At 38.1% G+C, this 23,303-nt stretch overlaps 1 protein-coding gene across 3 annotated transcripts in view; it reads right to left on the reverse strand.

Annotated features, from left to right (window-relative positions):
* CD2AP (CD2 associated protein) overlaps positions 1–13,712 on the reverse strand; it is a 113,422-nt gene extending 99,710 nt beyond the window's left edge. Inside the window, exon 1 of one of the 3 annotated variants that reach the window (XR_014250472.1) lies at positions 13,338–13,712. Coding sequence is in view for 2 of the 3 variants with exons in the window: in XM_082411671.1 (XP_082267797.1) it covers positions 13,338–13,341 (4 nt within the window). In the remaining variant the exon portion in view is untranslated. The remainder of the gene's footprint in view (positions 1–13,337) is intronic. The other 2 variants (XM_082411671.1, XM_082411672.1) reach the window with 2 other exon arrangements.
* Positions 13,713–23,303: the final 9,591 nt, after the last annotated feature.

The following is a 23,303-nucleotide window of genomic DNA, read 5'->3' on the forward strand; positions in this document are numbered from 1 at the left end:
ATGCACAAAAATATTAATGGCAGTACTATAAAAGTTTTGACTGTTCTGCCCTCATAAACACATATTTTTTGGATAATGAAATATCACCTAATGAAAAAATAATGTAAACAATTTACACAAATTCCAAATAGGTTTGAGTTGTATGAGCAGTCACTAGGGAATGTTTACTTTGGTTTGGGTCAATACAATACAGATAAATAGCACAATGGCATCTAATTGGGTGTGTCAAATTAACCTTATTTCTATTATAGCACTGGTTACATTAGACCACTGAGAATTAACCGTTGTTTATTATAGCAAAGGTCAAAATATAGAAAGTTATACAAAAATTAACAAAAATATACTCCAATATAAGCTTTATTGCCAAAGAAGTAGTTATATGATAAAAAACACTTTAATGCTTCCACCTCTTATTTCTTATTTAAAAAAAATTTTTTTTAATATTTTTAGTTTTTATTTTCAGGATTAAAATTTTTTTTACCATAAACCAAAAATTTTTACCAGAAATTTATTTCCAGGACTATCTTTACCATAAATGGAGAAATGAAAAACTGATGAGCATTGCTTAATGTCATTAACCAATGACATTTCATTATTTAGGTCCCCTACAGTTACCCAGGGCTATTAGTCAAAACGCTAATTACAAGCACAGTATCATCCCTAAAGTTCTTTTAACTATATGTATAATATTATAATTTGTCATTTACTTCCTCAAGCTTGTTAAACACAGAACTGATAAGCATAAAATTTCTTATGTTTTTCAGCAGAGATAAGTAAATCCAGTCATTCTTAAGATATCACATAGAAAACTCACCCCTCCTTTCTGTGTTTCAAATAGAGTGTGAAAGTTTGCAAAGTACCATATACTCTTACCACATATTCAAGAGAAGAAAAGCAAATGTGGTATGAGGAAGTTTTTACACAGTATTACATTCCTTTAAACATTACTAAATCAGATCAATAGGTGACAGATATCCACAAAAATACCTTAAGCAAAGTTCAAAAATGAAAAAGGATTTTAATCTCACAAAAAACTGATTAAGAATTAGCCCAAAACAAAGAAATTACCATATACATGTGATTAATGTCTCCTCCCAAAATAATAAATCCTAAAAACAACAAATATACAAAATCTATCTAAAAAGCAAATAAGCTGGAAAACTCAATTAAATATTCCTCAGATTTTTAATCCACTATTAACTCTAAAAAAACACTAGAAATTAGTTTTAATCACATTTCAAGCCAGATTTTTTTTAAATACCAATGAATATTTGTCATGAAGTTTTATAGAACCCACCAAAAAAAAAAAAGAAAAAATCCTATGATACCCTACTAGATAAACGAGTAAAAGACCAATGTGTAACACACAGTTAAAATTTGTTGTCTTTTAAGAGAAAATAGTTACCCAAATACATGAAAAATGTGTAACACCAACTCACAATTTTCAGGTAATAAATATTTAAGGTTCATTTTTAAACAACACCAGGACATAATCATTTCAATTTATGTTACTTGCTCTGTCTAGCTCAACATTTTTCTCCTTTCCCAAAATGTTTTAAAAAATAATTAAGAGGAAATGCTTTGATCAATGCAAGTTTGATTCTGCCTTCTCCATATCCTGTCTGACCTTGGGTGAGTAACAATCTCTTTAACTTTAATTTCTGAATCTGAAGAATGGGAACAATGGTATTTTAACCCAGAATGCTCTTGTGGGATTAAATGTTCAATAAAATGTCTAGCATTGGAAGCATTTCCTAAATGATAATAATTCGCAAAATATCAGCTAAAAAGAAATTTTAAGCTTAACCAAAAAGCGGGAAGTTGCTATAAAAGACAATTTTACTCACTTTCTAAGCAGACTTTAAAAACATAATGAAGTTATACAGACAACTGCAAGAACCTATAAGAATAATCAGAATCAAGAAAAAATCTGAAGTAATTATTTGAATTTCTCTAAGCATCCACCAAAATCTCTAAGCATCTTATGTTTCTAAGCATTCACCAAAAATAAATGCATGCATACAAAAAACAATAATTTAAATTCTTAGAGTCAAAGAAGTGTTAAATGCAAATGATCCCACAACACTATCTGGCTAGGATTGAGAGCAGGGGGTTATGTTTTACTCATCTTTGTATTCCCAAAACCCATCACAATGCCTGACATATAGTATGTACTCAACAGCTATTTGGAGCATTGAAATGAAAGATATTACACTGTCTAAAATTTTAAACTCTTATTTAGGGACTTCCCTGGTGGTCCAGTGGTTAAGACTCTGCACTCCCAATGCAGGGGGCCCAGGTTCGATCCCTGGTCAGGGAACTAGATCTTGCATGTTGCAACTAAGACCTGGTGCACCCAAATAAATAAATAAATATTCAAAAAACAACCTCTTATTTAGGCACAAGTATAATCATACTCAACATTCATTCAGGACTTCCCTGGTGGCGCAGTGGTTAAGAATCCGTCTGCCAATGCAGGGGACACGGGTTCGAGCCCTGGTCTGGGAAGATCCCACATGCCGCAGAGCAACTAAGCCCGTGTGCCACAACTACTGAGCCTGCACTCTGAAGCTTGCGAGCCACAACTACTGAGCCCACGTGCTGCAACTACTAAAGCCCGTGTGCCTGGCACCCATGCTCCGCAACAAGAGAAGCCACTGCAATGAGAAGCCCGCGCACCGCAATGAAGAGTAGCCCCCGCTTGCCGCAACTAGAGAAAGCCTGTGCACAGCAATGAAGACTCAACGCAGCCAAAAAAAAAAAAAAAAAAATTCATTCAGCAAATATTGGAGTGGCTACTACTAAAAGGCACTTGTTCTAGGACCTGGATACAACCAAAAAAACAGCAGGGCAGGTTAAGGAGGATCAGAAATACCTATTTTCCATAACCCAAAGGACATCTCTCAGAGGAACAGTTAGGAATTCATTCTACATTTTATCGTGATTAAGAGTACCTGGATTCAGTATTTATTACTTTCTACTTCTGTGCTTGCTTCCTAATCTGTAAAATGAGAAAAATAACAGTACACAAAAATGTATATAGATTTGTTGTGAGAATTAAATGAGACGATGCTTATAAAGTGCCTAAAACTGTGCCTTAAACAGAAGTACCTAATAAATATTCACTACATATTAACACCTGTCATAATATACTACAATCTCCCCACTAACGATTAAGCAACAGGAGTGCAAGGATCTTGCCCACCTTCTTATTGAGTGCTTCTGTCTGTGCTGATAGATACAAACGTCTCAAGAAACATTGTCAAATTTAAACCAAAGTATTTACTGACAAGATAGAATTATAATTATTATTATTATGGAAAAAACAATTAGTGTGGAATATGATTAAAAAACTAGAAACGTTAGAACGTAGGGGGGTAAAAAAAATCACATAATAGCTATTTAACAGTCCTTCAGGACTTTTTTCTGATTACAGACCTCACTGAAAATCCAACAAAAGATATAGACACTTTACCCAGAACAATGTCATCACACAGGTCCAGGCAAAATTTTACATGTTTAAAACTGACAGGTTTCTGAAATATTTTTCCCATGTCATTTCTGAAAACTTATTCCCCAAAAATTATGTCTGTGTTTTTCTTTTGAGCTCTTACCAACAGCATTCATGTCTTTGTGAAATATCACACTTAAATCTTACTTATCTCTGAAGTTAAGCATTATAAACTGAAAGAACAGGTCTCTTATTACTAAGGCCAAATTATACACTCAAGTCATTCAAATGTCAAACCAAATGTCATTCAAAAGCTTCAAATTCTCCAATACACCAACAGGCCGACTGCCAAAAAATCACAGTTTATTTAGAAGAAGAACTAAACTTCAAGCTTATTACATGCAATCTATTAAACTGAGCATTTTTTTTCCATGAGAAAATATACTTGTTATTTAATTAGAGTAAATTATCGCTAATTAAATATCTAATACAAAACTAATCAGATAAGGCCAAAAATGGTTTATTTACCATTAAAAAACCATAAAATAGTTCAATTCCTTACATAACAATTTTAACTGCATAATACTTTAAAAATATTTTCATATATACTCTCGTCAGATTCACAAAAACCCTTAATATTTACATTCTAAAATTGCATTTCCCAGCTGGTAACCACCAGCCACAGGTGACTACAGAGCATGTGAATTATGGCTAGTCCAAACTAAGATGTTTTTTATATATGTAAAATACACACCAGATTCCAAAAACAGAAGAAAATGTATACTAATTAATAAGTTTTTATACTGAACATGTTGAAATAATGTATTTTCTTTAAAACAACATACCCATAATATTAAAATTAATTTCACCTTTGCTGTATTTTTCAACATGGCTATAGAAAAATTTTAATTATATATGTAATTTATCAATTTAGTATGCCTCAAAGACCATATGTATACTTGCTTCATGATACCCATTTAATATCGTATAATTTTACAGTTCAACAACATTGTTCAAGTTATTTTAAACAAACTTTCTGGAGCAAATTAAGTCTTTATGCCTAAATTTATTTAACAGGATAAATTGGAGAATCATAAAGATCTGTCTCATATGCAAAATAAGTAATTTCCCCTTTATTTCTTAAAAGTATGTAACATCAATGTAACATACACAGAGTAGTCAATCTGCAGATCCACCTGGCAAGATGTTTAATATCCCAGATTACTGATTCTCTACTAAAGGGACTTAAGAGTCTCAATGAGTCATACAGAAAGGGTTAAAGAGTTCACAGTTGACCCTTGAACAACGTGGGGGTTAGGGGCGCCAACCCTCCTCACAGTTGAAAATTCAAATATAATTTACAGTCGGCCGTTCGGACGGGCGGTTCTGCATTCACAAATTCCATCAACCACAGATCCTATAGTACTATGGTATTTACTACTGAAAAAAATCCACATATAAGTGGACCTGCGAAGTTCAAACCTGTGTTATCCAATGGTCAACTGTACTTGTAAAAAGAAAGTTAGACCTCATCCACCCGAATTACTCCAAATTAAAACATTACTGAATCACAGACTTAGTGGACACACAGCAAGCTCCCAATTTTCTGCTAGTTACGAAGAGTGTTAAATTCTTTTAATAGAATAAAATAAGTGATGGGGTCTGTGGCATCCATAAGCTCAGGGCAAGTAAGGTTATTACATATGAAAAAAAAGAATAACAAAGGAATTTTTATTTAGGCTTTAAACTGAGATTTAATCATAAGTTCAGTTGGGTTGTATAGAATACAAAGAATACAAGAAATTTAGGAAATTTTTGTGGGAAAGAGGTTATCTTGAAATTTAAAGTATAGCCTTTACGTTTCCATTTGACATTCATTCTGAAAATTCCGAACTCTCAACAGATTTATTTTCATCATTTAAGGTAATTTTTAAAATTTTTATTGGAGTATAGTTGATTTACAAAGTTGTGTTAGTTTCTGCTGTACTAAGGTAATTTTTTTAACTGCTTCATAAAATGTGTTTGATAAGAATGGTCTAATTAGTAAGTAAGTAAAAATAGAGTCTTCATCTTAAATAGCTTGCACACACACGTACATATGCACACACATACACACACCCCAAAAGAGCAAGGCAAAATACTCAACAGGGTACATTCTGCTGCAGCAGAGCAGGAGTTTTAATTAAAGTCTAATAAAAAACTTTGATAGTAAAACACATTTCTAACTAATTAAAGTGTAACAAAGAATTAGAATAAAAAAACATGCAGAAGAATATACATTTGAAAGACCAACTTTAAATATGTTTCCTAAAAACATTACACGCTACTTTAGCCAAGACTGTATGGTCTCAATTTTACAAATATATGAACTTCTATACTTATAATCCAAAACAAACGATTTGGTACTTGATTATTAGCATAATCATGATAAATACATATACTCTAGGAATGGTACTCTTATAGTTAATAAAGTCAGTCTAGATGTTAGGTAAAGTTCTGGCCTCCTCAGTACTGGGGCACTGATAGACACTAAGAAGGTTAGGACACTTTTAATATTTCAGGTAAAAGGATCTTGAAGATACCAGTTCAAATGAAGGTGTGCTTTACTCTAAAGACAGTACCAGGAGTAGAGAAAAAAATATCTTGGCTACTGCCAAGTACTCACTATGTCATTGGTCAAACTTAGAGATGAACAAATCCTATTTGCCTTCCAACGCAGGAATCTATATCCTGATCTTCCTTATACTTCTCTTATTACATTTTAACATTTCTGACACTGGAATATATTTTCTTAATGTACTATGGTCCCTTTCTTATTTGGATTTCTAATGATTCACATGTTAAGTTTTATTCCTATCATGTTAATTCTTATTCCTATCACAACACTCTTAGCCATCCCAACACTCCGATGACACTCATCAACAACTGTAGGTAAGGAGACATGGCAGCATTTACATCAGAATCTCCTGTGTGAAATTTTTAAAAATCCAGATGATTCTAATAATATGCCCAACCCCCAACACTGTTGTAAACTACCTGAGGCACCAAAACTAGTATTTGTCCTAATTCTCCTAGCACCTAGCATGGCATTAATCACATTCCTCACATTAAGGCAAATACTTATTGATTAATCTCTCATCCGAAGCTCCTTTCCTTGACAATGTGACCTTGTGATAGAACCTTTCTCTTAATGTTGGTGGTAACTGTTATTGTTACCATACTTAAAGTATTTTTCTCCTAGAAACTCCTAGTGATTAGATGCCACACAGTCACCCTCTGAGAATTACCTGGACACTGAATCATTAAAAAGAACCTGAGGGACCTTCCCTGATGGTGCAGTGGTTAATAATACACCTGCCAATGCAGGGGACACGGGTTTGAGCCCTGGTCCAGGAAGATCCCACATGCCGCAGAGCAACTAAGCCCATGCGCCACAACTACTGAGCCTACACGCCACAACTACTGAAGCCCGTGCACCTAGAGCCTGTGCTCTGTAACAAGAGAAGCCACCTCAATGAGAAGCCCGCGCACGGCAACAAAGAGTAGCCCCTGCTCGCTGTAACTAGAGAAAGCCCACGCACAGCAACGAAGACCCAACGCAGCCAAAAATAAATAAAATTAAAAAAGAACCTGAGCTATGTGGCACTAAAATAGATACGGGAATTCAGGATCCCATGTTAGTCATCTCTGGTTTGCAAATTAGTGGAGAAACAGTATGTGATCATGATAGAAAGTTGAATAAAGTATACAAAATTTTAAAGATTAAAAATGCAAGTCTACTGGAGGCACTGAAAGGAATGATGTGGTATAAAGAGGTTCTAGGAAAGAAAGAGTCCATAACATAGCCACATGTGACACAAGATCAACATTTTAGGCTAGATATCAATTTAGAATAATGAATTTTTAAAAAGCAGAGTTTCTTATTAGAATAAAAGCTCCTTTAAGTACAAACAACCAATAAATACACTTTCAGTTGAAAGAAAAGAGTAAGTATGAGGATAGAACATCCAGGCAACTGAGGTCTTCAGAAACTATCAAACAAAAACCAAAAAACAAAAAAGAGGTAAAGTCAAATTTAGTCCAAAGGAGGAAACATTTAGAAGCCCAAAAAGAAAATACCTAACTCACTTGGGACTAAAACCAAGGTTAGAACTGAAAAATGAAAGTACAGCACAGGGACTTCCCTGGTGGCGCAGTGGTTAACAATCCACCTGCCAATGCAGGGGACAGGGGTTCGAGCCTTGGTCCAGGAAGATCCCACATGCCACAGAGCAACTTAAGCCCGTGCACCCATGCACAACAGCCACTGAAGCCCATGTACTCTAGAGCCTGTGCTCCGCAACAAGAGAAGCCACCGCAATGAGAAGCCTGTGCATCAAAACAAAGCGAGCGAAGACGAAGACGTAGGGAGGCAGGGAGGCAGGGAGGCAGGGAGGCAGGGAGGCAGGGAGGCAGGGAGGCAGGGAGGCAGGGAGGCAGGGAGGCAGGGAGGCAGGGCAGGGAGGCAGGGAGGCAGGGCAGGGAGGCAGGGAGGCAAGCACAATCTTGGGTCAGAAAAGCCCTAGTAAGATTATGAAGGGAATTCTATCTGCTTAATAGTAGTAATAAATGACTCTGTGAACAACTAGTCTGAACATCTATCTAACATAAATCTAAAAGCTGTGGGTAGTATGGTGTGGGGGGAGTATGAGGGAGGACTGAAAAGGGCAGGTATACTCTACAAAAAACAAACAAACAAAAAAACAACTAAGAAAGCTCTCTCTAATAACCAGCCTAATAACTAGCCTAACACCACTTCAGTGAAATTGTTCAGGGATCAACAATTAGTAGTACTTTCAAGTTTCTTATGCCTTACTTGCCTATTTATTATTATATTGGCAGTTATGACTATTTAACACTGTTAAGGATTGTGCGATTGTTTCTGAAACAGAAGGGTATGCTGAAACTTTGTAATCTGCTTTGCCTTGGGTGTGAAAGAAGAACAGGTGAAAAAGAAATAGCTGCAAAGAGCAGATGTATCAAATCCCTGAGACCAAATAAACAGAGGGAGCGCTAGACTGTAAGCAAGAAATATCCTCAAGCATTGAGACAGAGAATCTCCTTTCACTCCAGTTACCCAGGACCACTTGTAACACACATATAGATCCAGCTACCGATGCAGTGCCAAGCAGAAAATATATAAGATCTACAGCTTCGGAGCTCAGTATCTTGTCAATATTACTGCTTGCCACATCCTAAACAATTCCAATAACCAAGCTCACTTTTGTTCCTGGGAACAAATAGCTACCTTGTATCTCTCATAAGAAATCTGGACCCTGTCTGGTTCTGCTTCCCGGTTCCTAGGTCTTCAAGGCCTACTGCTAAAACCCATTTCCTCCCTTTTCCAAGATGCCAGCCTGAACCTCTACCTAGTACCTGCTACCCACCACCATCCCACTCCTACACCAACCTGGCCAACTCCACCTGTCTGCACACTGTCTTTTGCTACTCTTATCCCTCATGCTGAGAGGCTAACTATAGTACCTCCATCCAGATTTCCCAGGCCAGTGTTCTGGCCTCTCCATCTAGAAAGAACTAATCCTGCTTGAGGTAAACCTGCCTAGTAGTTGGATATCAAATTCTACCAAGTCACAGATCCATCATGATGATTACCAATTTACCTAAATTTCAATCACATCATATGAGGTTTTATTCCCTCTTTCTTTTCTGAACACAAACTCTGAAAACTCCCAGATCTTTCACAACTTGCACCAGTTTACCTAGGAACTGCTTCTGCAGCTGTCCTATTCTCACACAAATCAAGAATCATTACACCCTTCTTTGCCTATTTTCAACCTCTTGACATGACACCACTTTTTAAATACATTAGAAAATGGTATCATACTTAAAATACACTTAATAGAGGAGAATATTCCATGACACAGGAGAGGAGGGAAAAAAATGACAGACTGCATGACTTATAAATAAAAATTTGAAGGTATTTTCAATTGGCAATATGGAATGAACCGACGGCACATCATGCTTTAACTTTCTTATCTTAAATGCCTTAAAATTTAGATCATCTTATTAAGTGAATAAGACATCATTTTACTTTGCTAACCCCTCATTTAAGAGAGATATATGGCAAACTTCAGGCTAATTTCTATAGGAAAATATACAATATTAAGAATGTGAATTTTCACCCTAAATGTGATTTTATGGAATTATAACTATTCAAAATTTGAAACACTTAGAAAAATCTGATCACGAGTGCTTACTAATTAAGGAATACAACTGATTATTAGATTTGCTAGTGATCCAACTTTCTTTTTTAAATTAATTTATTCTTTGGCTGCGCTGGGTCTTCGTTGCTGTGCATGGACTTTCTCTAGTTGCAGTGAGCGGGGGCTTCTCATTGCGGTGTCTTCTCTTGTTGTGAAGACACGGACTCTAGGCTCGCGGGCTTCGGTAGTCGTGGCACGCAGGCTCAGTAGTTGTGGCGCACAGGCTCCAGAGCGCAGGCTCAGTAGTTGTGGCGCACGGGCTTAGTTGCTCCGCGGCATGTGGGATCTTCCTGGACCAGGGCTCAAACCCGTGTCCCCTGCATTGGCAGATGGATTCTTAACCACTGCGCCACCAGGGAAGTCCAATCCAACTTTGAAACAAAAATTTCCTAATATTCCTCTTTCATGCTCAGGATTAGTTTAATTGAAGTAAATCCTGAAATTGAAAGGTAAGCTGCCAGGAGGCAATTTCCAGTTGCCACTACTTATTTGTATGAATCACAATTTTATCCAAAGAGTGAATCAAAGAAAAGAAATAAATCACTGTATTACAGAAGTACACATATTATATCTAAACCAAGTATATATTTCTGCCCATTAACTGCCTCATAATTTAAACATGTTGACTTATTATATGTGAGGTGGTAAAAAATAATTTAAACTAAGAAGTTCATAACCTTATCTAAAATTAAAAGAAATTCAATCCTTAAAATCTGCTTACTTTTTCAGAAATAAAAATTTATATATAGTAACACTTCGTGCCATTTGCTTTCTGTCTTATTCCACTCCAAAATGTAGATCTGTACTCTTGGAATAAGAAAAGTAAGTATTGCCTTTCCATCTTTTTCAAGCTCTCCCCAATTCTTCCACACGGAAGGCCTCAAATTTCCTTATGATAAGCATTCTTCCACATTTAATAAATGCAGAAACTAAAAACAGTGCTTTAGTTTAAGATAAAATTCAAATAAGTCTCTACTAACACTCATCCCACTTAGTTTTTCCTAAACTACTAAACTTACTACCAATAATGAACTTTCTCACAGTATACCGAATTTTGAAAGTTATCTTCCTGTTTCTGCATTGATACAAAATCATCTCGTCCCGCTGGTCCCTCAAAGACAATATCATGCTTCTAACAAAGGTCAAACATTGAGAATTGTTTTTTCAAGTTGGTGCAAGATTTAGGGAAATTCATTTGAAAATGAAAATAATAGCAGCCAACATTGGCACTGTTCTAAGCACTTTACAAGTACTAACTCATTCAATCCTCCTAACAACCTATAAGGTTGATAGTCTTATCCCATTTATAGATTAAGAAACTGAAGCTCAGTCACAACAGCTAGCAGGTAGAAGAGCCAGGATCTGACCTTAAACTGTCCCAGTTCAGAGCCCAAGCACGCTCTTAACTCTCTAGCTGTACCACCTAAATGTTAAGAACCATCACTTAATAGGTATCCAAGTTATTTCGAAACGAAGAAATTAAAGATTTTTCATTTCGTGATGAACCAGATAAAATACCATGTAAATATTTTAAGCTATCGTCTTAAATCATAAGAAATAAAGACTTCTGACAGCAAAACCAAGTATGTTAGATTAATATTAAAGAAAAAACTCCCTTTAAATGATTTTGATAATTTTATTATGAATACATGACCAATAAATTTAAAGTACACATTCATATGACAATATCTGACAAATACCTCACAAAAATTAATTGCAAATGCACCCAAGTAATCAACCTTTAAAACACATTTCTGGGTAGTCAAGTTGAGAGTGTACAAACATCACACTTTACCGAGATAATCCGGCAACTCACCTAACTAGAACACAGCAAAGTCACTGAGAAAAGGCCTCCGAACCCTCAAAATAAATACTCCAATGTCCATGTATTGATACTCACTTTTCTCAAAAGAGGATCTCACAACTAGATAAGGGTCAACTCATTTTTACCCTTAGGCAGAATTACAAATTTGATTTCCGGAGGAAAAAATGGCGTAGAAAAATGACCAGTGGGAAGGTGAAGGGGGACACTGATCACAGTGACAAGCACATCCAATAGAGAAGCAGAAAAATGCTTACTTAATAACTTCAAAATGCAAAGAAATCTCATCTACAGTCCTATATACAATCCAACAGATCCTCACGGCACCACGGTTAACTGATGGTCACAAATGATGACCCTGGGTCATCAAAAGATTTAATTATATTCTGCATCCTACTTAAAACAGAAAAGAATACCATATTTAATTTTAGTATGATTTTCACTCAAAGTCGTTTTATAATTTGAAGCTTAGAGGACAAACCCTCAATTACCCAGTAAGCTCAACTAATAAATTAGAAAGAAATTAATTGGAAAGTTCCAAATAGCAAAGGTTTCACTGTTTCTAAGTTTAAGAGCACTATGTGTACAAAAGTTAACCTGAAAGCAAAAGGGAGACAGGAGAGCACAGAAGTAGAAAGTCTAAGAAAACACAGAAGAGCTAGGCGACTGTCTATAAACGCTATCTTTAAGGCATTTCCCACAAAACAATGTGTGGGCAGTAGGTGCCACATCAGCAGTACTCTGTATTTGTCCTGCTCCTAAATCATTTGTTAGTTTCATGAATTATTAATTTCAGTTAATAGTCTGTTGAGATGAAGCAGTACCAACTCTTTCCTCAACTGCAAGAAGTGATAGCGTCCTTCTGATTGCTCTACAAAACCAACACTGGGATTACTCTTACAGAGCATGCATATGCCTTACGGGGGCACACATTTGATTTAAAAAAAAAAAAAGTTCTCTTTTAAACTGCTTTTCATTTTTAAAGGATTCAGGGAGATAGTGCCTAGCCCACACCGAACTTTGTTATCAAAAAAATTGTTACACTCAACAAAACTCCCTTTCAAACGAGGCTGCAACACATTCTTTCTTTGGAGCCAGAGCTCCAAACAAAAACTTTAAAGCACATAGTAAATAACATATAAGGCCTTGTACTTTTCTCCCCTTCTAGCGAGGAAGTCTAACTCCAAACAGGAAACTGCTTCTCAAAGGATTCAACGCAGAAATCCTACCAAACGCCAATCCAGTTCTCAGGAAGAGATTTAATATTTAAGTGCCAACACACTTGCCCAGGTAGAAACGGGGTAAATACTCAAGCTTCCCTGCCCTTGAGGCACCCCTTGGAAGTTTTAGCAGGGGAAAAAAAAAAATTGCCTTTTCTAACGAACAAACTACAAAATGCTTTAAAAGGCCAATCTATACAAAGGTTCGCAGAAGATAAAGAAGTTGAAAGTGCTAGTTTGTCAAGTTTTTCGATCACCCTCCCCCATCCCACCAGGATCGGAGAGGAAAGAAGGGGCTAAGAAAGAAGGGAGGTTCGGGGCTGAGCGGAGCTAGGCGCGGGGCGAGGTGATCGGGCGCCCCCCCCCATCCCCTCACCTTTCCCGGGACCAGGAAAAGAGGCAGAGAGGAAAGCACGAGATGGAGCACCTCTCTGCCAGAAGAGCAAGGTGGAAGGCAGGGCGAGGAGGGGCGGCGGGGAGCGAGCCGTGTGGCCGCGCAGGGACCGACCCCCGCCCCCTCCCCGCCGAGATCGAGAAGGGGAACCGCCTCCCCGAATCGGGAGCGTCCTCGAGTCCCTTACCCATGCTGGGGGCTCCCGCGGGGAGCAGCCCGGCGCCCGCCGCTCCTCCTCCGGCTGCTCGCGCGGCCGCTCCGGCGGCAGGAGGCGGGCCCTCGGGTCGGCTCTAGCCCGGCTGAGCTCAGGCGGGGCAAGAAGGCGCCTCCATCCGCCCGCGGCGTTCCCCGGCCAGTCCCGTCCGCGCCGGCTGGAGCGCCCTCCCCCGCCCGCCCAGCCGGCGGCTTCCCCACCCCCGGTCGCTCCCGCCACGGGGTGGGACCTGCTGGTTCGTCGTGGCCGCCGGCTCCAACCCGGAGCGCCAGCCCAGCGCCGGAGCCCGCCCCCCCCCGCCGCTCCCTCGGCGCCTGCAGTCCTTTAACGTGACGCCAAAGACTGAGGTGGAGACCGGGACAGAGGCCGGGAAGGTGCCGGGAGCTGGGCCGGGAGCAGGAAAATCTCGCGAGAATCCCCGGTCCTCCCTGCCCCGCCCCCGCCGCGTTCCGGCTCACCGCCTGCCCCCCGGCGGCTGCCAGGTGCGGTGACGTCATGGCCAGGGGTCGCTCGCCGCCCGCGTCCAGGTGCGCGGAGCGGATGGGGGAGCCGTGCAGTACAGCTGCGACCGACCAGTCCTCCGCCCTGAAGTTCGAAGCTGCTGGGACAGGCGTGTTGTGTGGTTTGTCGCTTCAGATGGATACAAAGAGTTTTTGCTGATAGGCAAATTGAGCTTGGGTTGCCCCACTTTGCAGTGTTGCTGCAGCAGGCTTTGGGGGACCTAAAAGAAAAGACGCCGCGAGAGAGAGATGCAAGAGGACAGAAGTAGAGAGAAAAACCGCTTGCTTTCGAACTTTAGAGGTCTAGCTGCAACCAGAACCCGCGGTTTACCTTGCAAAGTTCCGCATGAATCAGAAGCATTTCTTAGTCGGAAAAAAATCTTAGGCACAGAGTAAATTCTATTTTACAGGATTAAATTATTGGGTTCCTTTAGTCTCTGTCCGCTGAAGAGCACTTTCTAAATCCCTTTTCTCTTTCGAAAGTATAGTTTAAATTGTTACCTGATGGGGAGGGGAGAGCAGGTCGGGATAGTCATGATTTGAGAGATTGCCTGGCATTTTTTTCTAGCCTGAATATGAAAAAGAGCATAGGATTATTGTAATCAGATATGACACTTTCTTAGAGTTAGAAATATATATAATTAATTCAGCCAGGGACTTCCCTGGAGGTCCAGTGGTTAAGACTCTGTGCTTCCATTGCAGGGGCCATGGGTTCCATCCCCGGTAGGGGAACTAATAACCCACGTGCCAAACAGCTCAAAAAGAAAAAAAAAAAAAAAAAGTTCAGCCAACTTTTTTTCCTCTACTGTTGAAGCAAACCCAGTTCCTGGACAGATGCGTGTGAGAGCAACATTTGTTGGTGCTTTTTAAAGCAATTTTGTCATTTAATTCTCACAATCATCCAGGCAAACCCGGGTTTCTGAAACTCAGCACAGCCATTTATTTTTTGTGGGACTTTGGATAAGTTAACCTCGCTGGATTTCAGTTTCTTGAGTCTGTGGAAAGAAATCTTTATAGTGCAAAGCACAGTGTCTGGCACATAGTAGTAACTTTGTAAATATCCATTTCCACTATCTCCTATAGGCCTGCATTTGCCATCCTTTAATCTTTTATTTCTAAAAAGATTACATAGGGTACCTTTTTAACAAGAATTGTCAGTTACAATCAGAGACCAAAAAGGAAAAAAGAAAAAAATTTAATATGCACACCCAAAAAGATGTACATATTGGCTGTGTTGTACTGAAACCATGAAACATATTGTGACTTTTTTCAGTCAACAAATATTTATTGAGTATTATGTTAATTGTCCCCTTCCAAGCAAACAAATAAACAAACCAAAAAAGCTGAAGTCCCGCCCTTACCCTCAAAGATTTTGAATTCTAACCAGAAAGTGAGACATGAACAGATAGTTTATTAACAGTATGAGGTAGAGAGAGTCAAATTCCTGAGAATTTAAAGGAAAATTACTATGGGCAAGGCAAGCTTCAGGGGGAAGGTATAAATTGAACTAAAGCGTGGAGGAAGGCAATAATTCCAACCTGGAGGAATCCTAGAAGTAAGGAGTGAAAGTGGAAATGCAAACGGAATATCCCTGAAATCTGTCTGGCTCCTGCAACCCAGAAGAAAGCAAACGATTTAAACTTTGAAGGAATGAGGCTGATGGGAGGCAAAAGAGGATTCATGGAAGGAGATAAAGAAAAATATAAGATATTGGAAGAGAACTAAATACCTTGGTCTCTAGGATCCTAGATATTTTAAGAAGAAAGGCCAATGAATAGAAATGAAGAGAGGGTAAGGAAAACAAACAGAAGGAGGGAAAAAAGAACTCTGGATTTGACAATAAAGTTACCTTTGAAAGTAAAATTTCAGAATATACGTGACAGAATGTGTAATATATATAGCTGCATATATTCAGAATATATAGAATAGAAAAGTTAAAAGTTAGTTAAAGGTTTCAGTGACTAAATGAGCGATAAAGAAGTGAGGCCACAAGTAGATAAGGTGAACATATTATTTTAACCCGAAGTCAGGTCACATAATCTGACAAGATAAAGTATCTATCAGTACAATCAGTTATAGCCTAGAAATCTCAGGATCTGTATTATTTCCACCATAAACCATGTATTTTAGAAGTTTGAAAATTAAAATAAGCAAAATCACTTTGCAAATTCAGAGGGCGATACCCCATTGAGGTGACGTTGACATACTGGATCATAAAAGAAATTGGAAAGATCAGGGAATAGGATAATAAGAAAGGTTGAGAAAACTGAACTAAAGCTAGGAAGTAATCACAGTCCCGGAGTTCATGCTGTCTTCCAGAGGTGAAGACAAAGGAAATCCCAGTGGAAGAATGAAATCTAGAAATGTATTTTTTAAACTTACAAAATGGTATGTGAAACTATGTTCTAAATTTGTGAGTACTGAGCAAATGTTAGCTATTAAATACTCCATGGAGCTCATTTCATCTTATAAGTCTTACCCCCTCAATGAGGCCTTCAAAGTGTGGCACTATGTTTTATACATTTTTATGTAACTAGCACATTGCTCAGCTCAAAACACTGCTTTCCTCAGTAGTAACTATTAGTTGGATGATAAAAAATATGGTGAGATGATAATCTCATCATATATTTAGATTTAACCTCAAATTCCTTTCAGCTAAGAACAAATTACCTTTTCTTTTAGTCTTTATTTCCTTTATCTTATAATGAATTAGGTTTTATTTATCCATCTATCCTCACCCTTCTTTGTATTCTAAGACAAATGAACTAATACCATTCTTTTTTTCTTTTATTTTTTTTTGGCCACGCCATGCGGCTTGTGGGATCTTAGTTCCCTGACCAGGGATCGAACCCAGGCCCTTGGCAGTGAGAGTGCTGAGTCCTAACCACTGGACCGCCAGGGAAGTCCTGAACTAATACCATTCTAATCACTCACTTTCTTTTTTTTTCTGCTGAATATTGATCTGGTATGAAAGAGAATATTACAATTTCTGTGAGAATGACATAATTTCCACCAATCTAATTCATTCTAAACTGCCATCATATCTTCCTAATGTTTTCTTAGGAATTTATCAGAAGATATCTATATTGAAAAAACCATCTACCTTCTTTCCTTCTGGTGAAAACTATTCTAACCAGGAAGATTATTCTAAAGAAAATTAAATATTAACTTGATCGTGTTATTTTTTAAAACACTGATTTAGCTCAAATCTTAGAGGCAACTAATTCTTTTCTTTATTCTCAGTTCCACAGAGCTAGATTTTCTAGCCAGCATTCTTATTGTTATTTTGTTTTGCCTTGGCTAGTTTGTTGTATATTTAAGCACAAATTACATCAATGTATAACCTGAATTTTTAAAAATCATTCTTTAGAAAATAATTGAAGGAAATAATACTCTCAAACACAATGCCCATACTATGAGGTTAGTGAAGCTAGAAAATGTCCCTGCTCAAACTGGACCCATCAGCTTCTAACAAAATCCTGCTACTCTGTTAGCAATTTGGGTCATGTGCTCAAACATAGGTCTCTCTAAGCACTTTTCATTATTGCACATTAAGAAAAAATTTAGTTAAAAACACGATGAGGGACTTCCCTGGTGGCAGTGGTTAAGAATCTGCCTGCCAGTGCAGGGGACACGGGTTCAAGCCCTGGTCCAGGAAGATCTCACATGCCGCGGAGCAACTAAGCCCGTGCACCACAACTACTGAGCCCGCGCTCTAGAGCCCGTGAGCCACAACTATTGAGCCCGTCTGCCACAACTACTGAAGCCCATGCACCTAGAGCCCATGCTCTGCAACAAGAGAAGCCACCGCAATGAGAAGCCCGTGCCCTGCCCCCGCTCACCGCAACTAGAAAAAGCCCATAAACAGCAACAAAGACCCAATGCAGCCAAAAATAAATTAATTAATTAATATAAAAAATAGGCACTATTATCATTAAATAAATAAATAAATAAAAATAAAAACATGATGAGCCCATCCAAATGAATCACTACTTTGCAAACTGAAAGGACCTTTTTAATAATGTTATTTGTACTTTATTCGGATGGTAGTGTCATCACAGAGCTGGTGGTTGGTAGGTAAGTCATAGAGCCTTGTTCTAAGTCCTCAAAGAGAGTCTCTTTCAAGAAGCATTACTTTTTCAAAATGTTAAAGCTAGTCTCCTTTGAAGGGTCAGATATTTTAAGCAATTCCAAATGACAAATACATCTGCATTTTTCAAATATCAGGCAATTCAATTATACACACAATATCGTGTGAAGAACTTCTGGCCGTGAGTACACATTCATTCAACTCAACAGATATTTACTGATCACCCATTATAGATCAGCACCTGCTCTGTCATAAATATAGAGATAGAAAATATAGGGACTTCCCTGGTGGGCCAGTGGGTAAGAATGCATGCTCCCAATGCAGGGGGCCCAGGTTCGATCCCTGGTCGGGGAACTAGATCCCACATGCATGCCGCAACTAAGAGCCTGCGTGCTGCAACTAAAAAAAATTTTTAAAAATTAAAGAAAACATGCCGCAATGAAGATCCCACATGCAGCAACTAAGACCCAGTGCAGCCTAAATAAATAAATAAATAAATAAATACTTTTTAAAAAGGAAAAGAAAATATAGTCCCTGCTTTTTTTTTTTACACTTAGGTTGCTTCTGTATCTTTTTTTAAATTTAATTTAATTTATTTTTTATACAGCAGGTTCTTATTAGTTATCTTTTTTATACATATTAGTGTATATATGTCAATCCCAATCTCCCAATTCATCCCACCACCCCCATCCCACAATAGTCCTTGCTCTTAAAAGAGCAAGTATTGGGGAGCTTTGGGGGGTACATTGGAGTTGCCCAATAAGGACAAGGAAGTGTATTTAGACAGCCAGAACAACAGGCAGGTATACTATTGAAAGCCTGGGATACCTTTGGTGGGGGGTCAGGCTGGGAGAACCATAGTCAAACACAGAGAGTTCATGTGTTGTGGAAATGATTTGAGGTCTTATCCTAGAAGTTATAGGTAGTTAATGAAGGGTTTTAAGTGGCAATTGCTTTGCTCTTTCAGCCACAGAAAAAAATTCACTCTCAAAAAATTAGGTACCAAAAACTTGTTCTATAAGCATTGATTAAGCCCCACTACCCTCAACCAATTAATAAATATGTTTTTCACTAATATTAAAAAAAACATTTAAACTAACATAATAGACAAGACACTATGTATGCTGGGCGCTGTGAAAACAGCAGCTCTGCTTTTAAGAACTGAGATTTCCAGCTAAGATATGCTTAACTGCTTTGAACTTACACTTATTTAAATAAAATTTGCCTTTTTTGCAGACATGACACAAACCAATAAACTGGGCACATGAATTTAGTATGTGCCAAATCAGAAGATATTTATACGTATCACAAGTTACTGTACCACAAGTTTCAAAAGAGTAGATTTTTGAAAACAAAAATATTAGTGATCTATGTTTTCTTCACTTGTGAACTTTTATAAATGACAAAGAATGAATTATTATTATTTTTTTAAATAACCCAAAGGAACATCCAGAAGAAGACTCCATCTATAATCATTACCCCTTGGGCAATACCATTTCTGTGTCTGCCTAATGTGACCCTAAAAGGCACTCATCAAACTATTATATGTCTATGCTTCTGCTTATCTAACCATGAATTGTTTCTGAAACAAGAAGTGGAAACTTTATTTCAAATCCCTACTTAACTTCCTTAAGGGCACAGATGACAACGAGGGTTATGTCTCATCTGAGACGGGAGTGTTTAAACTGCCTGCTCTGACATTCTTTTGAAACCCAGGATTAAATACCTGCCAAAGCAAAAGAAGCTCATAAACTAATACGTTCCTCTCTGCATATTCCTGAGAATTCACATACCGTTCTGCCGGTTTCTGAGCCGCGTCACGACTCCCACAACTGCACCACATGCTGTATATGGCTCCTAAGCAGATCTCCTCCATCTCCTGGTCAGGCCACTCCTCCTCACCCAGGATTTGCCTTTTCTCACATCTGCTTAAATATCTGAGGGTAAATTCCAGTGACACATACTACACCTCAACCTCCTTACTCCTGAGGCTTATATCAACACCTCCAGTTTATAAGCAGGGAACCCGAGTCTTTCTAAATGATCTCCTGCACACCATGCCTACCTTCTTCATTCTAGAATTGATGCTTTAACAGGACTCTGTCCCCTTTTTTTCGCTCAACGGTCGTATCTCTGATGTGGCCTCTCATAATTTTATATTTGAGCTACCTTTTCTTTACCCTTAATTTCTTAGACGGAATCCCCCTCCTTTTTCACTCTTCCTTCCCCGCCCTTTCTATCTTATACCATTTCTCTCTTAACACTGACCTTTGATTGCCAGTCCAGTTTGTCCAGTCTAGTAAACTCTACATAGTAGCCTTTCTGATCTCCTCACCCTCCCTGGCCACCAAATATCTTTTCACAGAATAATCTTAGACCTTATTGAGACCTTACTGTTACAGTTTTAAGGTAACAAAGTTTTTACACATTAATAGCACGTAATCTCAACTTATTCCTTAAAACAAATCAGTGAACTAGGTGATGCTATTTCTTGTTTTGCAATATTAGCAACAAAAGTAACCTTAATAACAGCTAACAGCATCTGACCATTTTTAAGTCTCGGGCACTGACCTACACACTTCGTATCCCTCACCTCGTACGGTCCTCACTACAATGCTATGAATCATAGTATTATCATCCCCATTTTAAAGAGCAGGAAACTGAGACCAGTAATTACCTTGCCTAAGATCACATAACTATTAAATGGCAGAGCCTACGCTTGAATGCAGAGCTAACTCCACAGCTAATGTTTCAGTTTATCTCAAGTCAATTTGCTCCTTAAGCCATGATTTCTTTTTTTGCTTAAAGAGAGGAGAAAAAAAATAAAATAAAATAAAGAGAAAGAGGAGCAAAGAGAGAAAGGGGTAGGAAGAGGATATAAAGGAATCCTTCTTCCATGGTTTGTTATAAAGATCAACCAGGAAAGGGCCTGGGACAGAGTAGGCACTTGATGCTAATCTCTTTTTCCATCTTTACGCATTCATTGAGGACCTACTCTGTGCCAGGAGGTATACAGGGTGCTTGTGTAGATGGGTGTAGAGAAGTGATAAAGGAGACGTGGGCCCTACCCTCATGGAACTTGTGGTCTAAGGGAAGAAGTTGCATTTCCCAAGTACACAATGTAAATCATCTATATTATTTCTCACGTGCCACCTCCCACATGACCCCTTCTTTCTTAAATGTGTTCTCTCCTTCCTCAGAAACACTGTATTTATACCTCTCCTGGAACATTTGGTATATTTTCTTTTGTAGTACAGCTATTGTCCTACAACTTGCATTTCCTGTTATGATGGTGATGGCCTTGAGCCTGGGACTCTGTCCTCCCTATCTTTGCATTCTTGCCAACCACTAACCCAAAGGAGGCTCTCAATAATTGTGTACTAAATTCAACAATAGAAAGACACCATAAAATTATGTCTCTACATCCTGAAGATTTCAAATCAAGGAGTTATGACTTCATTGATTTGGTCAGATTCTTCTTATGAATGCTGTCTTGTAAATGGATTATCTGCCATTCTGTGGCAAACTTTTCCTGGAAATGATTAGCCAAGATGTGATTACTTAGGTATATGCTTGACTAAGTGGTCCCTTATCTTTTGTAGTGAAGACAGTTCCTGTTAAACACTTGTCATAATTTTCAGTTAATTGTTACATACCAGAATTTTGGTAGAAATATTATTTCAAAAAAGCTGAAGATGTATATTCAGAATAAATGCGTTCTATTTATTACGAGGTCGTAGTTTTTTCTAAGAATTATGAGGAGGGAGGAAGGAGCGACATAAATGCTGGTAATGTGAGGGAAATGCTGGAAATATCTTATCTACCCTGTGGTCTGCATCAGAGTAACCACTCCTTACAGGTGAAGTCTGGGTTTCATCAGCCCCGCCTCTGCGCAAACGCATATTTGTGTTTACACGCATGCGGTGTTCCCTTTCCCACGTGGAATCATCACCTTCTTCTTCAAACCTTACCTCTCACCCCTAAAATGTATACAAAGGATGAAGAAATCCGAGCTATTATGACACTACAAGGTTGTGCTCGAAACATGTTAAAGAGTCATGCCCTGCTGATTAAGAAATTAGTCACCACCGGTGTGCGATGTCACCTCACATCAGGTGGAAACGAGAACCCAGGATTGGGAGACGTGCTCAATGTTTCAGAATCCGATTAAACAATTCAATAAGACATTGACAAAACAGAAAGATGTTGCGATCACCACACAGCGGAGTTTTGTTAAAAGACCATCAGTTTTCCAAGGCCCAGGGAAGTGATATGCCAAGAGAAACAGTCTCAGAGGAATTTCCATTTCTGGTTAAGTTCACTTAAGGATCTCTCTTCCCCAGATGAAAGTGTTAGTTAGTGGGTCTATTTGAATATTACTTAAACCATAATGAAAGGAAAAGGATCTTCATGGCAGACACCTTGTAGAGACAGGAATTGAAAGTCAGTGAGGACAGTTTCATTTGTAGGGGAAGAAGCCTGAGAAAGAGGAACTCTTTAAACAAATTTCTTGAGAGACAGAGACAGAGACAGAAATATCAGACGTTGAAAGGCCTGAGAGAAAATCTCTCTTAATTTTTCATTCCTTCATTCATTCATCCATTCATTTTCGGAGGAGAATGTTTTAATCATGACTCAGGATGAGCTTTTTTTTTTTTATGAAGTGATAAATTGAAATCAAATTTATCCAGTACAAATAAAAACTTGGCCTATTCTTAAATCCATATATTAATCACATGCACATTTTTATGCTTTTCTTCTGATTATGTAAAAAATGCCTGCTGTACAAAATTCAAACAATACAGAAATGTGTAAAGTGAAAGGGGAAAGTCCCAAAGAAGCCCATGTCTCAGAACAACCTCTATTAACAGTTCGGTTTATATTAACCAGTAGTTTTATTAATTTTCTTACATGTAAATTGCTTGTAATTACACTATACATATTGCTCTGCAACTGTACTTTTCCTATCTAATCAATGGACGGATCTCCATGCCAATGCATGTATTTCCATATCAAGTCATTGCTTCAAATGGTGCATTCCATTGTTTTACTGATTCATGACCAATTTTATATTAATGAGTATTTGAATTACTTCCAGGTTTTTGTATTTTTTGGTACCATATATCTGCCTCAGTGAACATCTGTGTATATAGATCTTTGTACACTAGTGTGAAATTTTTCATAGAAGTGCAATTGCTAGATCAAAAGTCATCCAAAAATGTTGTGCCAATGACTCATTTTCAACAGTTTACTCTATCACCAAAACTGAGTATTTAACGATGTTTTGAATTTAGTCCATATGGTAGGAGAAATATTATAGCTCGTTGTTTCAACTTATATTTGGGAGGC

Source organism: Balaenoptera physalus (assembly GCF_965194825.1).
Source record: "Balaenoptera physalus genome assembly, chromosome: 11".
NCBI lineage: Eukaryota > Metazoa > Chordata > Mammalia > Artiodactyla > Balaenopteridae > Balaenoptera > Balaenoptera physalus.